The sequence below is a fragment of the Panicum virgatum genome, chromosome 5K (genome assembly GCF_016808335.1).
Source record: "Panicum virgatum strain AP13 chromosome 5K, P.virgatum_v5, whole genome shotgun sequence".
In the NCBI taxonomy this organism is placed as follows: Eukaryota; Viridiplantae; Streptophyta; class Magnoliopsida; order Poales; family Poaceae; genus Panicum; species Panicum virgatum.
Genome location: NC_053140.1, coordinates 12,525,509 through 12,540,865, shown reverse-complemented (window position 1 = coordinate 12,540,865; position 15,357 = coordinate 12,525,509). Strand labels below are relative to the sequence as shown.

The window sequence follows — 15,357 nt, the reverse complement described above, 5'->3', positions numbered from 1 at the left end:
TTTTACACATCCTCGTCTTTAGTTTATTTCCCCTCCTCACGACGAACTACGTGGGTATTATGTAGTTAAATTAATTGTAATTGATGACGGTAAGATAAACTTTTGTTTACAGACAAGTTGTAAGAGATGGGTTGTTAATTTGTTATTTAGGTAGCATGTCAGGACGATGACACGTCGCGCCACGAGCCATGCTCGATCTCAACAACGCAACGGGACGAGAGTAGCGTGTCGACTAAACATGGTACAATACGGCACAAGTCACGTGCCATATTTAAACCTGTGCGGGACAAGAGGATGAGTGTGGCTTCGCCGACTAAACATGGAGAATGCCGGGCCGTGCCGTGTGCCGCCGTGCCACGACCAAGTGTCCAAGTCCCACCTCTACTTTTTTAAGTAGAAAAAAATATGCAACCCCAATTGGGTTGTCAGAGGAGAGTGGGAAGCAGAGCTGTGTGTTGACTCGCGTCAAGTTGATTTGGGAATTCCATTGACGGCTACCTAGCTAGAATGATTAACACAAACAAATATGAGAAATTAACTAATACGACCAAACAAATAAACATATAAATTAAACTAGTAAGTACTGATGAAACGAACTGAAACACTGGAACAAGCTTTTTTTTTTATGGGAACACTGAACACAAACTGATGAAACTGTAATTCGAGTAAATTTTACGGCCGCCGACCAAATCAACCGAGTAGTGATCAGTGATCAGTTGATCACCACTAGCTGTTTTTTTTTGAGAGGGTGATCACCACTAGCTAGAGGCCGAAGCTGACCACCAGCTAAGCTGGGCCGCAAGTTGGCACTAGAAAAGTTGCAATTGTGCATGGCCTTGGCAGCAGTGCCCGCCGCAATTTGCAAGACCTCACGGCTATTTCCCTGCACTTTTCTCTCGTCAGATCGATGGTACTGCTAGCTCCAGCAACTGTACAGATTATGAACCGTACACTGTTGCCAAAAAAAGAAAGAAAGGAAAACACGCTGCTAATAAAAATCGAGCTCCTGGATCGTGCAGCCTGTTCATACATATCCAGGGGGTCCGGATAAGATCGACGTGCCATGCCCAAGACGTACACATCTTATCCCGTTATCTCCTGTTTGACTCGCTCGAGTCTCCTGTGACACTATGCGATGTATGTCCCTAGCGTTTTCATCAAGAACACGCAAAGGATTTACGCGTCGTTTTGCTAAAAGAAAAGGACGCACGTGTACTGTTTGCTGAAGCTAAGCTGTCCGATCGAGCAAATACAGTTGCCCACTGAGTCTGAACTGAAGATATTCATCAGGAAAGAAGAACTCGAATCAGGGAGAAAATTACCGGGCAGCAGCTTGAAGAGCTGGTGTAGTTTGATCGGTGTTACCTTGATCTTGCCCCGATCATCAGATGGGAAGAAGTGTCGCCGCGGACAAGGCCTTACATCAGGAGCAGGGGCCACGGTGTAGCCAAGAACAACTTGCCGATGGCCGACCGATCGATCAGCACACGCGCGTCAGTGGTGTCTGACGACGATCAGATCGATCGGAGGCGTTCGTCAATCGGCAAGTCATCCTTGGCTGCACCATAGTCCCCGAGCCTAATGTTAGGCCGCGGGCGATCGAGCCGAGCCGATCCGCCGGCGCCGCCCTGGCTGAGCTGAGCTGAGAGCTTGCAGCCACGGCCGAGGAAGAGGGGAGCTCGTTGCTGGGAAAGGGAGAGGGGAACGCACGGACAGAGTCACAGAGATGTGCGGGCTCTTTATAGAGAGAAGACGCCATTTCTGAAGGGAGCTAGGAAGGTCGGTGGGAGAATTGAATAGCCTGCAATTCTGGAAAGAAAAATACTTGAATATCGTCTGCAGATTTTTTGAAGGGGACAGGCTATGATCGGATAGGGAAATGTGGTCACGCGGCACATGCAGCTCGCGATCGTTGCTGCTAGCACCTGCTGCGTGCAAAATCAATGCCGGAAGCATGGACGGATGCGCGCGTCCACATGAATACAGGCATGGGAAGCACCGATCAAAGGGTTTGGGTTTGGGAACGTTTTAGTGATCAGTGTAACATGACAACACGCGAAACTTGAAACCAAACCTCCCCAAATGACGATGGAGCTAGTCAGCTAGCGTCGATTACTAGTATATTATTACCAGGTAATAATAAAGTCGTGTACTGAGCGAAACGAAAGAGAGAGAGAAAAGATTGTGTACTGTGTGTGAGAGCCCTTTATAGGTAGGTACACACACACGGTGATACACCTTTGATGCTGTCTTTCCACGTCGGAGATTCCTCGTCCTCTGACAGGCCACTTTTTCCGGTGCCTGACTGGGCCACGAAAGAGATATGCATGGGCCTGACTGGGGCGCCATGCCGCCGCGCACCTCCCCGGCCCCACTGTGCCCTCCCTCGCGCGGGCGCGGCTCATCCATTGATCCTTCGTACGGGCTCTGCACTGCCACCGACCCCGCCTGATTGCCATGTTCGCATCCAGAGCCAGCGTCGTGCTCCCCATCCGTGCCGTGCCGCGCCGCCTCGCGCGCTCGCAGCTGTCCTGGGATTGGCAATGGCGTCCTCTTCCTCCTCCCGCCCATGATTGCGGGGATTGAATTGACCGGCTGGCCGGGCGGCAGGCCGGGCGCAGGATCACGGAGGGAGGAGGATCGCCCGCGGCTCGTCGTTCGTGCGTGTCCTGACGGACGACGGGTGGGGAATGAAACTATTTTCTGGTTGGTGGTGTCAGCGGCCAGAGCTTGCCTTTGCCCCCCGGCGGCCCGGCCTGTACTTGGTGCCGTGGCTCAAACTTTTTTTTTTCTCAGAACAGAATTATTGGTTGGAACTTCAAATTAGCCATCTCGTTTTTCCTTGCGATCAATGATAACCTAGGCAAAAGCCGAGTCGATTGAGGATCTGTGTCGGGTTTCAAACTTTGAAGTTCGCTTCGCCCGAGCGCAGCCAAGGCCCCGGCTTGACAAAGCTTGCATATTGGCAGCATATCATGTGGCGACATAGCTCGAGACGTGGCTGGAGTAAGCTCCATGGGGCAGTCTTAACTTGGCAACAGTTTAATGCTTAAAGCTTTATATAAGATAGGCACTCGTTCCGTCGTTCGTAGTACCTGTTTCAGAGTTGGACCCAAGAGTTATGGGGATCGATAAAGTGAATATCTTACCCTCAATTAATCTTCTCCTGAAGTCATGTTTTCTCAGCCAGAGATTGTAGATTCTGGCTTTTATAATCTCTATCTCTAGCTGAAATAAATAGCCAACTTTTGAATCTAAGATACTATAGTGTCCACCAGCTTTTGCCAAATTATGGCACAAAAAATATATTTACCCTTTGCTTTGCTTTGCATTCTCATTCCTCCCATTTTGCAAAATTCATGAAGAGGCAATACAGCTGATTATGATGTTAGTATCTTTGTTCTTTCCTTCTCAAGCAACCCCCCCCCCCCCCTAAAACGACCAGCTTGTGGTATTCCATCAAGTATCATTTCTAGTTTCACAAAATAAAGGAGTGCCCACAAAATGGCATGGCATGAACATATCGCGTGCCACAACAGAAACTCGATCGGGGGCTTGAAACGGTCCCCACCCGCGTTTCATTAAGAGGAAGCGACAACCTCGGCTCTTAACCCGATCAAGAAACCCCCCGAACCCTGACCCACCAGCGAGGGGGATTTTTTACCCCGCGGCATCGGAAATTCGCGTCCCCCAGGACTCGAACCCGCGCCGCTGGGTGCCACCAGCCTCAGCCGACCAGTCGGTTGTAGAGGCCTTAGGCATCGCGTACCACATCAGGTTAGGCCATTTTGAACCAATAAGAAAATTTGAAGGGCATTGATAGCCGATTTGATATTTGTAAAGACAAGCGTGACTCTTGGGACAAAGGTTACTAGTTGAGGGATATGTTTGGCTGTTTTCCTTCTCATAATAAATGTTTCGACACTTTAGAATCTTCATGACACTTCTCATCCTCTCTCTTTATAATAACTCTGTCATGCCAGCAAATTTAATGCTCATGCCACTCCTGTGACACTCCTACTGAGACTAAGCACGCATGAAAAAAATAGTTAATGATAGTTAAGAAAAAGTTAAGATTAGAGAAAATAGACCATTCTTATTAGTGCAAGTTTCATGGGCATTAAATAGACTATCATGTCAACATTTTTGATGATGTGGTAGTGTATTAATGAAGAGAGAAGTGAAATGAGTTTCATGGGGTTGAAACGATGTGTACACTGTATTTCAAACATTTTTAGATAATATATCATTCTAGGTTATCATGCCTTAGAAGTTGCATAATGATGAGAATTTAGTAAAGATTATAAAATAGTTATAAATGAGTTTTTTTGAACAAGGAAATAAGCACAATAATGTAAATCCAACCAGGTAAATAGGTTGCCTTGATAGGCATACAGGATTGAGATGACTTTTACTATTTTATTTTTGCTAGGTTCAAAATGAAGCTAGGTCTACAGCAATCCGATAAATAAGCACAATAATGTAAATCCAACCAGGTAAATAGGTTGCCTTGATAGTATTTTTGCCAGTGATGCTTGATCGTTTTGAGCATTGTCATTGTCAAGCATATGGGACAACGATTCATGCATGATTCAGATCTTATACCAATCCACCTTCTCCGTGCAAGTAACAAGGAGCCCAAAGCCCCCAAGCGTGCACCATGCAAAGGTCTCCACATTGCAAGTTGTTTAACTTCCAACGTTAAGTGGACACCTTGTTGATTTTGTTAATTTGGTTAATGCAACTACCAATGTGAATTCCTTACTAGGGAAAGCGATGCACAGTTTTAAAATGTTTCGCTGAGAATTATGGCACAACTTCCATCCTCCCAATGAATTACCATCCATCTAATCATTTTCATTTTCTCGTATATATTAATTGTTTTTCAATTTTTTACTAACCATTCAGTTCCTATAGTAAACATTCTGAACTTCGGCGTGCATCAGGCTGCGCCGTAGGACCGTAAGCATCAGCAAAATGATCCACGAGCAAACTTTCGGGAGCAGCGGCAGCTCAGTTGAAGGGAGCACGGACGCAGCAGGTATCAATCACAATCAGTTCAGAAACAAGACCGTGAAAGTTGAATAAAATGTGCGGCAAATCACAAGCAGAGCGAGCAGGCCGGGGGAAGCACTGCGAGCTCAGACAAGAGTGAATCGCCGGGCGGAAACTCTCGCACACCAAGGTTAGGAGCCCGAGTATTCAGGATCAGAACTCGGGGCCTCTTTACATGTGCGTATCGAACTTGAAACCCGGCCCCCAAAACCACAACGAAAACAGTAGGAGGAACAAACAAACAACAATCAGGAGGAACCAAATGCAATTCGGATCAAATTGCATCCAAAAATAAGAAAGGCAAGAGCAACGGCGAAATACAAGCTAGATCGAGGCTGCAACCAGGAGCCACAAAAGGATCCCTAAGTCTGGACGGACGAGAGCAGACAAGAATTGGCGGCGGCTACGACGACGAGAGAGCAGGGTGAGCGGTAGGGTTTTGGTGGGGATGTTGATTTATAGCGAAGGCGCATCGACGGAGGCCGTCGGATCGGTCGCATCCTTCTGTTTGCCACGATCTCGCCCAGCCGCCAGGCGCCGTTTCCCAACCCGTTTATTCGGGCCGCGCGACGGCCCGCGGGCGTGGGATCCTCTTGGGCCCGTACGTCCACGACACCTCGGCGGCCCAAAGAAGCTCGTCGTGCGTGAGGAGTGGGAGTGGGAGAGCATCTCATTATTCTCATCTTAAGCTGAGATGCTGGATCGCACACGCACAGCTGGCCAGAAAGAAGTCAGAAGGCACCTGAACCTTCTCCTTGGAGGGGAAGATCTGCTCGTGAAATTGCTCAAGAAAAAGACTTTCAGGGCATTCTAATTTCTAAACCAGAGAAGGGCTGGGGTGGGCCACGGGAGCGGACGGTGAGCAAAGTTGATAGGAAGATGATAGGAACAGAGACAGCGCGTCCTTGCAGACAGAGAACTCCCTGTACTTTTGCATTCTTTTAAAGATTGCAAAATGAACCATGGCACAATATTATAAGGCATCGTATCTTATGAAAACCAAACCCCCTGTGGAAACTATGAAAACTGCAACGGAGGCCACATGATTTTGATCGGAAGACACCCGACAGAGATGGAGAAATTTTTCATTTTCACGCCCGCCTCTTCCCACCGTGCCCTGCGCGTTTCGCAATCCACCCCCTGCCTTCGTCAACCTCCAGCGCCGTTATGCTCGAGACCGCGCACGTCGCCTGTGGCGCTGGACGGGTCGGCGGCCAGCGCGGACACGCCCTGGTCATAGTAGGCCGTCGGCAGGCCATGGAGCAGCGCCGACCCGTGGCCACGGAGCAGCGCGGGCGCCGTCGCCAGGCCATGGAGCAGCGACGCCGCCCAACAATCAGAAGGCTCCAGCATTTGTTTACATTCGGAAAGATCCTTGCTTGAATTGTGTTTACATTCGGTTGCCTCAACGGAGGCACAATCAACGGCGACTGCATCTTCATCATCCATGGCGGCGCCGGACTAATTACACATGCAGGCAATGAGAAACATTCAGTTCATGCACCCAGCAGTGATTACAAACACCATGCCTACTGATCGTTTTAGCTACCCATCAGTGACTCTGAATGTCAAGCAGCCCATGGACGTACCGATCGGGAAAGCGAAGACGCTGCCGATCACGACGACCATGAAAGACGAGGGCGGCGGCGATCAAGACGTGATGTGATCACGCAAGACGAGGGCGGCGCTGCTGGAGGCGTTGGAGGCTGGCGGTGCTGTCGAGTCCCTCTGCCACGGTCTCGCGGCCACGGGCGCGCTGCTGGAGCTCCTATGAGACCGGCGGCGGCGCGTTTTCCACGCGGTGGGGGGCTGCTGGAGCTCCTATGAGACTAGCGGCGGCGCGTTTTCCACGCGGTGGGCGGAACCCCCTGCGGAGACAAAACGACGAGACGGAACGGCGCGGTCTCGGGCGTAACGGCACTAGAGGATAACGGAGGCAGGGGCGGATTGCGAAACGCGTGTGGCACGGTGGGAAGAGGCGGGCGTGAAAATGAAAAATTTCCCTACCTCTGCCCGGTGCCCTCCGATCAAGATCCTGTGGTATCTGTTGCAGTTTTCATAGTTTCCACGGGAGATTTGGTTTCCATAAAATACGGTTATAAGGTACTAGAATAGAGCAGATCGCGCATCCTAAAACTACTTGAAACATAATTATTTTTTTACAAACAAAGCAACCCTGTTCGTGTAGAAAATCATTCTTTATGCATGAAGCAATACTCCTCATGGAAGAACCTCGTGTGGGCATGGTTCGGGCTATCGTCTTCGCTGGGCCGGCACACGGAGGTGGCCTCGCGCGAGGCCTTTCGCAGCGCCGACACCCACTCCCGGATGTCCTCCAGGCGCTCGTCTCCCGGGGCTCCTCCTCCTTCCGCCATGACCAGCACCAGCTGCTCGACTCGAGGATGGGTGCCCTCTTCAGCAAGAACCCGACCAGCCGCCGCTCCCGCCATGTCCCCCTAAAATCACGACCTTGATGAAAGTCAGCTGGCCGAGGACGATCTTGTGGCCGAATCCGATGTATTTGTCATCGTCCTCCTCCTCCTCCTCGTCTGACACCCAGCTGCTTCTGTGTGCAGGAGTGCTGGAGAGCTGCAGTTACATTAGCAAATTCAGCTGGTAATCATTAAGCAGTTCATTCAGAAAACTTTTTCTCAACTGAAACTCTCCAAGTTTGGGGCTTTGGGAACAAAAGTGAAAGGTGCTTACACGGATGAAGAGCCGTTCGAGGACCGGAAGTGAGGTGTGACAGAAGAAATAGTACACGCGCTCAGGAACCGCGCGTCCTGAGAGAGAATTTCTTCTTCTAGGGAGCCCAGCAGCAGCTGCAGCTCTTGGAGGTTGGGCATGTCTACATACGTATCCTCAGCGCCGTCGACATGCGCATAAGGAAGATGATCGAAGCGGTCATCATCATCCGAGTCCATTGAAAGCGACGGCACCACCAAGCCGACGGAGCAGAGCGTCAAGATCCGGGGATGCGGGACCGTGGTAGACGAAGGGGTAGTAGTAGTCGTGGTTCCGGTCCAAGGTGTGGAGGCCGGCCATGTGCGAGAGGTACACGTCGCGCAGCGCCGGCGCGGGGGCGAAGTCGACGACGACGGCCTCGCACCAGTCGGCGGTGCTCAGGATGACGTCGCCGTACAGGGCGAACGACTCGAGCGCGGGCGCGGCGACCCGGAGCTCGCGCACGCCCAGGCAGCCCAGGAGCTCCAGCGCCCGCAGCCGCTCGCTGGCGACGCGCACCGCGGCGAGGAGGGGGCAGCACCGCAGGCTCAGGGACTCGAGCGCGCGGCAGGTGGCGAGCACGCCCCGGAGCGCCTCGTCGGTGACGTCGGTGTGGCTGAGGGAAAGGGAGCGGAGGCCGGCGAGACCGGCGGCCGCGGGGAGCGGGACGGCGCGGAGGCTGAGCCGGCCTAGCGCGAGCCGCTCCAGCGAGCTCCTGACCTGGAACAGGTCGCCGGGGAGACCCAGGAACGCGGCGGATCCACTGGGGCGCCCACCGCCGGGAGAAGGCGCTGGTGCGGGCGGCGTGCTTGAGCGGGAGGTCGCGGAGGATGGAGTGGAGGAGGTCGTCGGGGAGGCTGCTCAGCTGGTCCTCCATGGCTCCGCTGCAGGTGCTCGATCGGGTGCGATTCCACGTCAGTAGGCGGTGCGAGGTCGATTGGTGTATGCAAAGGTTTAATGCTCTGATTAGTTCCCACCCGTAAATGTAAAAAAATATCACATCGATGCATATGCATGAAGTACTAAATGAAATCTATTTATAAAATTTTTTACATGGATGAGCTGTAAATCGCGAGACGAATCTAATGAACCTAATTAATTCATGATTTGCAACAGCGATGCTACCGTAACCATCCACTAATTATTAATTAATCATGAATTAATTATCATCATTAGATTCGTCTCACGATTTACAACCCATCCGTGCAAAAAAAAATTTATAAATAGACTTCATTTAGTACTTTAAATTAATAAAATTCCATCGCAATTTTTTTTTGCAAAACATCTAAACACAGCCTTAGCTGAGACTGGAAACGGGAGGTCTGGGTGGTAGTAGTTGATCCAGCTTTGGAGCAAGCAGCTCGCTCTCGGACGCGTATCCTACGTTTTTTTTTTCCCATTCCTCTATTTTTCCTCTATTTTTCTATTCCTTCGTTCCAAACGGACACAGTGGAAGCAGAATTGAACCAGCATGCGATGATGCGAGAGCTGCTGTCTGTGGCATACTAATTGCTAGGGATGTCCCTTTTTTCCGAACCCTAGCGAACGATGCTACGAGTGAATCGGGAAGCAGTTTACCTCAAGATCAGCAGGCTATGCACGGTCTGCAGCATTCACCGCAGGCCGCACTGCGGAAGGTCGCTTGCGCCGACCCGATCTACAGGCCAGCGCATTTTGAGTATAATTCAAACAGAACAAAACATAAAATTAGAAGACAAAAGCAGGGATTAAAGGACTCCATGATTAACATAGTTAGCAATGGCATGGTTTTCAAGTTGGAAAATAGGCTTCCAGAAATCAGAACTCAAGGGACATGTCGTCGCTTTCAGTAAACAGGCAGAACGGTACACAGCGATATTCCAGTTCCCGCACCACGCAACGGGCTCTCCTAACTCCCAAGTATCATTCTGCAAACACCACCTACCACTCAAGAAATATGTTTTGCATCAACAAAATTGAGATCCAGGGACGCACGAAGGAACTACAAACCCAAATTTCCGGCACAGCTCCGCAGCAGCTGATAGTTCAAGGGAAATTGATCTACTTGCCAAGGCGGCACTACTACTCCACGATCTTAACCTTCTTTTTCTTCTTTGATTTCTCCGATGACTGTGGCACCTCCGAAGTCGTGTTGCTCTGCACGCCATGTGCCTGAGATCCTTGGGAGGCCTTGCCTGACATGTTTGAGTGCCCCAGGCTGCTTTCATCCTTTCTCTTCTGCTTGTGTTTGGGAGTCGGCTCTGCGCTCCATTGGCCCAGTGAACGGGCTGAGCCTTGGCTGCTCCGGTTCTTCGATGCACTAGTGAACCGAGACTTAGTCTTCCTAGAAGAACCTGGGAAGCCACAAGAGAATCGCAGTTCAATCAGATGTCTCTTTCTTGCGGTTATAATGATTGAGTGGCGAACTGGCCATTAAGTAAACTGACAGCATTTTGTTTGAGGGATGTAAGTTATTGGCAAAAATGCATTCCATCACCAGTGAACTCAAAAATACACCTGAATAAGTTATTAAATCTCATGGGGCTATTCTTACTTAATCAACTTTCACTGGTGACCTCCCATCTCATGGTAAAAGAGCAGATGTTTAAAATTAGCACCCACAAAAATAAAAAAAATAAGGTTACACCATATGCCTGAAGGTTACTAACATAGATGATATGCACTTGGACCAACTTGTCTTTCCTCTTGTTGAATAGTTATGAACTTACAAAAAAATATAAGACCGTGAACTCACCCAAGCAATTTTTTTTGAAGAAAATGTAAGATTTAACTGCCAGGAATTACCCCCAATCTAGGGATTTCGACTATTATCCAGCAGTAACATCGTATCCTACCTAACTTGGCTACAATGATAACAGTGGAAAGTGGAATTGGTGAACAAAAACAATTTCGGGAAAAGAATTACCTGCAGATATCTTACTGCTTGGAGTAAGACCCCCAAAATTTGGTTTAACTAATTCCTCAGGTTCAGGATAACGAACTAAGCAAACTCGCCGTGATATCTTCCCCACTGTATTTTTTTGTCAGTCAACAAATTTGCATATTAAAAACATAAAATATAAATAGAAGATGAGAAAGCTAAGATAGAACTGCTTGAGAGTTTACGCAAATTTAGAAAGTAGTGCCTGCAAGACAAGAGAAGGTGATGGATATTTTTCCTCCTTCGCTAAAACCCTTATGATTTTAAACATTGTTTGCTTATCTTAGAATATTTTTTAGCCTAATTTTTTCTTGTTGCGCACAGTTGAATGATAGCTATGACGCCACCTTGTTTTCATGATCGAACTGTCATGCAGGAAATAAAACTGATACACCAGAACACTAAGAAGCAATAGCAATAGCCCAGAAGATATTCTTCATTGTTGGCACTAGGTTGGGATAAGGTCCAACTTCTACAGTTCATCCCAATATAGTTTCTGCATCAACCAAGAGCTACAAATGAATAATATCTCTGAATTTGACATTTGGAAATAAACTTTCACAGATGGGAACCATGCCCTCTTCTTCTCTTCTCATTTCAGTATTTCCCTTATAGATCAAAGAAACCAAACTAACAAGTTGAAGTACATGTCAAAATAACTGACTAAGAAACATTTTTAAAAAACCAAATATGACACTACAAACTATCATGAAGCAGAAGGCTCATTGTATTGTTAACATTATTCACGAACTGGTAACTAATGATTTAGCCATCACGGCCCTGATCAGGGACCGTGCAGAACTAGGGGATTTGGGGGATTGTGAGGGATAAACGGATGATGAACGGGACACTTGAGATCAGGCACACCGACCGCGGCTGCACCCTCTCAAGGCTCGGAGTTAGATGACGATCTCATGATAATTTTTACTTGATTCCAAATAGATGCACAACCTCTACTTATATAGAGCTTAAACCAATCCTAACCCTAATGACCTAATCTCGCTGGTGCTACAGTACCCGTGGAACTACAGTACCACGCTACAGTATGGGCTGGACTATTATCGAATAACATTAGCAAATGGGAAGAACTAATATCAACGGCTTCTATCTAATGAGCGCTAGCTTAGGGTTCTCCCAACCCATCACAAGCAGCTTCAATCATGGCATGAAAACTAACCCATTAAACCGAATATGAAGATATACGGCAGCGAGATTTCTGTCTCGAGAAAGGGGCAAAATAATATATGAAAATCCCACACAATTAAAGTAACAAGTTAAATTCCACGGTACCAGGTTTTATTTCTGATCCTGATGGTTGAAAGACAGTTGCATCTGGCTGCTGGGCTTTATAGCTAACAAGCTCGTAAGATTTCCCTGAAAAAAGTAGGTGTGTTAGCTGCAGCCTGTAACTGATATTTTCATTGAGAAAAAATTTAATAGTTCTTTCCCACAAAAACTGGACTATGATGTTTGCCATGTGCTGTTTCTAGCTTCAACTGAAGAAATTAATGAGTTAACAGTACATTACATGATAAAGCTGGCATTTCATTTCAATGATCGAACTTATGAATATTGGTAACAGTACCACCTCATTTTCATAAACTAAATTGTAAGTCATACATCTTGATTTCAATTTATGTCCCAAAGAACCCGTAAACTAGTAGTTCATTCCCCAAAGATTAAAGAAGGAAATTGGTAGAATAAGAACTTCACTACTACTAAAACTCAATGCTTAATTCGGGCTACCAAAAAGAACACCTTAGGAGATTCAGACACAATGTTAGCCATGGAAATACAATGGTTCCACTGAAAGGATGGACACTGATGTGTTTAGTATAGGATACAAATGCTATTTGGCAAAAACACTATGGCCAAAGTTGGAGTGAACAATACTCAAGTTTGGAGATTCCAGAAAGCTCAAAAGCTATTAAACCATGTAACCATCGAGTCAAAGCAATTTCACCATAGCCCCATGTAATCACCAAGTGAAAGCAACTTCATTATAGCCCATGCCAGTTATGTTACCTGAGGAACTCTCCAAATTGCCCAAGTTTCCATCCTTGTGCAGCTTAAGAGAAAGCTCTTTACCATGGAAATCAGAAACATCTAACTGCATCGTTGTACAGAAAACATTAAGATGCCACAATCAGCATTGCAGCATATTACTAAGTAAAAAGTTCAATTTACCCCCCTCAACTAGAGCCAAAGTTTGAATAACCCCCTAAACTATAACTTGGTTCAATTTACCCCCTAAACTATGCCATTTAGTTTATTTTACCCCATAATAGAAGTTATCTTTTTTGTTTCTTCATACACAAGTTGAATTTTAATTTTAAATTTTGCAGGATAGTAGTGGACATCACAATGCATATTTAGAAAAAGTTTTATAATTTTTCGCCATTAGTTTTCATATAATTTTGAATTTCAATGATTAATTTATTATTAAATACCCTAACCTGTAAAAATAATGATAAAAAATATGATTATTTTTTCTAACATGTGTTATGGGGTGTACTATTATGTTGTAAAATTTCAGCTTAAAATTCCACCTATGAATGAAGAAATAAGAAATACAAATTATATTAGGGGGTAATTTGAATCAAATGGTATAGTTTAGGGGGTAAAATGAATCAAACGATAGTTTAGGGAGTTATCTAGACTTTGGCTATAGTTGAGGGGAGTAATTTAGACTTTTTCCTATTACTAACACACTACTGGGGTGCAAGAGGTCCAGCTTTACCTGATCTTTAGGCCACTGTATTAGCCAAAACTCTGTCGAGTCTGTTGGCGATATGTCAAGCATGGGTTCTTCTTTGACCTCCTGAAAAGCTGGTCCAGGCTCATAGCTACAGCGGTTGATGTAAAGTTCAGATGCCAAAGAACAGAAACGTAGCATCAATGCATATGAGGTGCCCTCCTGGAAGTATATACACTAATTCCATTCGTGGCAAGCAGGTGCATATCTACCATAAGTTTTATTAAGAGAAGGGTAACAAGTTCGCCATATGATAGTTGATAGCATTCCAGCTTAGCATTATTCGAGCAGAAAAAAGGTAGTACCAAGCAGTAAAACAACACTATGCAATTATAATGCTCTTGCATTCAAAATGGTAACAACTGGTCCAGTTTACTCCGCAAGATGAGCATTCGGACAGACCTAGTCCATACCAACTACACTACGGTGTCACAGGGAAAACAAAGAGAACGTTGAGGACATACCGAACCCTTGCTGCTGCCGCCTTCACCATCTCTACCGCAAGACAAGCCCCTCCCTCAACCGCGCGCTCTTCACGAGGGCTCTTCCCGAATAAGATGAAACACCCTAACTTGTTCTGGAAACAAACTGCGTCCGCACCTTTTGTACGATTGGTCTTGGGCGCTGAAGAACAGGAATCCCGATTCGACCGTGGATGGGCGGATTACATTACCAGGTGGGGAATACCAGGCATCATAACAATAAGAACACACTGATGATGAGTTGAGGGAATGAGAAAACTTTCCCCGCGTAAGCAAGGTCCAGTACCTGTACGGGCCAATCAACGAGCTGCTGACGAGGCGACAACGGGCGAGCCGGCGAGGGGTGACTTCGATGAGGCGGCGGCGGCGGCACTATAGATGGCAACGGGGCTATCCCCGCCGGGGATCAGCCGAACGTTCCAGCCCCCCCATCAACTGGAGAGTCCCCGCTCCCCGTCCCCGCTAATGCTCACGGGGGAAGAATATCCCCGTCCCCGTCCCCGAGCGGGGATCGCAGACCCGCTGGGGACCCCGGCCCCGTTTAATCCCCGAGGCGTAGGTGCGGTGGACGAGCTCCGGCTGGCGTAACGGGAGGCGGCGGCGCTGTGACGGCGGGGTTCGATTCCGGCCGGGACGGAGACACGCGGAGGGGTGGCGGCCGGAGTTGGACTGGATCCACCAAAGGGAGCCGCGCGTAGGGGCGGCGGCGCTGTCGTCGGTCGCGGAGGCCGCTGGAAGGGGAGCCGCGCGCAGGGGAGAGAAGGAAGGTGGCGGCGGCTGCACAGGGGAGAGCAGGAGGGGGGGGCGCACAGGAGAGGGAGGCGGCGGCGGCTGGGCGACGCGCCGACGCGCGACTCCACGTCGCGAGCGCGGCTGCGCGAGTCAGGACTCAGGAGGCGGCGGCGCAAGTCGTGGAAAAGGATGGGTGAGGGTAGAGGCAGTTTAGCTAGGGTTACCAGGTATTTATACCTTGTATTTAACTTAGGCTGGGCTGAACATCTAGCACTGGGCTTCTTTTAGCCAGCTAGCTGGTAGTCGTGTTCCAGCCCCCGCTTTTAGTCGGGTCACCCGACGGGTGACGGGGACGGGGAGTGTTGGAACGTTCCAGCCCCTGCTTCACCCGATGGGGATTAGTTTTAGTCCGTGAACATCCTCGCGGGGATTAGTTTTAGTCCACCAACGTCCCCTCATAGATGAAATCTCCATTGGGGATCAGGGATCGGCCCGTTGCCATCCCTAGGTGGCACAGAGAGAGCGAGAGAGCAAGTGAGGAGGGAGCAAACCCTAAATTGGGCTTCTGGGCTTATGTTGACCGTCCTGCCAAATCGATCATCGGCCCATGCTCCTTGTGCGTGAGAGAGAGAAGAAGTAACCGTATTAGTTGGGCCGTGGCCTCGCGCACTATCATCACAAAATGGAAA

General features: G+C 48.3%; 2 protein-coding genes and 1 long non-coding RNA gene across 3 annotated transcripts; all 3 read right to left on the bottom strand.

Moving 5' to 3' along the window:
* Positions 1-6,400: 6,400 nt before the first annotated feature.
* LOC120706399 lies at positions 6,401-6,971 on the bottom strand. Its single transcript, XR_005688282.1, has 2 exons — positions 6,645-6,971; positions 6,401-6,516 (listed from the first exon to the last, which is right to left on the bottom strand). It is a non-coding gene; the product is annotated as an uncharacterized LOC120706399 (long non-coding RNA).
* A 180-nt stretch (positions 6,972-7,151) lies between these two features.
* On the bottom strand, positions 7,152-9,179 carry LOC120709701. The gene is made up of 3 exons (XM_039995370.1): positions 9,164-9,179; positions 7,762-8,639; positions 7,152-7,644 (listed from the first exon to the last, which is right to left on the bottom strand). The coding sequence occupies exons 1-2, from the start codon at positions 9,177-9,179 to the stop codon at positions 7,966-7,968; spliced, it is 690 nt and encodes a 229-aa protein (XP_039851304.1). The 3' UTR covers positions 7,152-7,644; positions 7,762-7,965.
* A 327-nt stretch (positions 9,180-9,506) lies between these two features.
* Positions 9,507-14,807, bottom strand: LOC120706398 (mediator-associated protein 2-like). The gene is made up of 7 exons (XM_039991042.1): positions 14,223-14,807; positions 13,919-14,078; positions 13,440-13,545; positions 12,725-12,809; positions 11,990-12,073; positions 10,685-10,789; positions 9,507-10,112 (listed from the first exon to the last, which is right to left on the bottom strand). Exons 2-7 carry the CDS (start codon positions 13,945-13,947, stop codon positions 9,841-9,843), a joined length of 681 nt encoding a protein of 226 aa, XP_039846976.1. The 5' UTR covers positions 13,948-14,078; positions 14,223-14,807; the 3' UTR covers positions 9,507-9,840.
* Positions 14,808-15,357: the final 550 nt, after the last annotated feature.

Bases quoted from the DNA above. Each gene is read 5' to 3' on its own strand.
- LOC120706398 (XM_039991042.1), bottom strand. From the start codon at position 13,947: ATGGTGAAGGCGGCAGCAGCAAGGGTTCG. The intron at 12,074-12,724 runs GTAACATAACTG...TACTTTTTTCAG, and splicing joins CAATTTGGAGAGTTCCTCAG to GGAAATCTTACGAGCTTGTT. The intron at 10,113-10,684 runs GTAATTCTTTTC...GTGGCTTCCCAG, and splicing joins AAGCAGTAAGATATCTGCAG to GTTCTTCTAGGAAGACTAAG.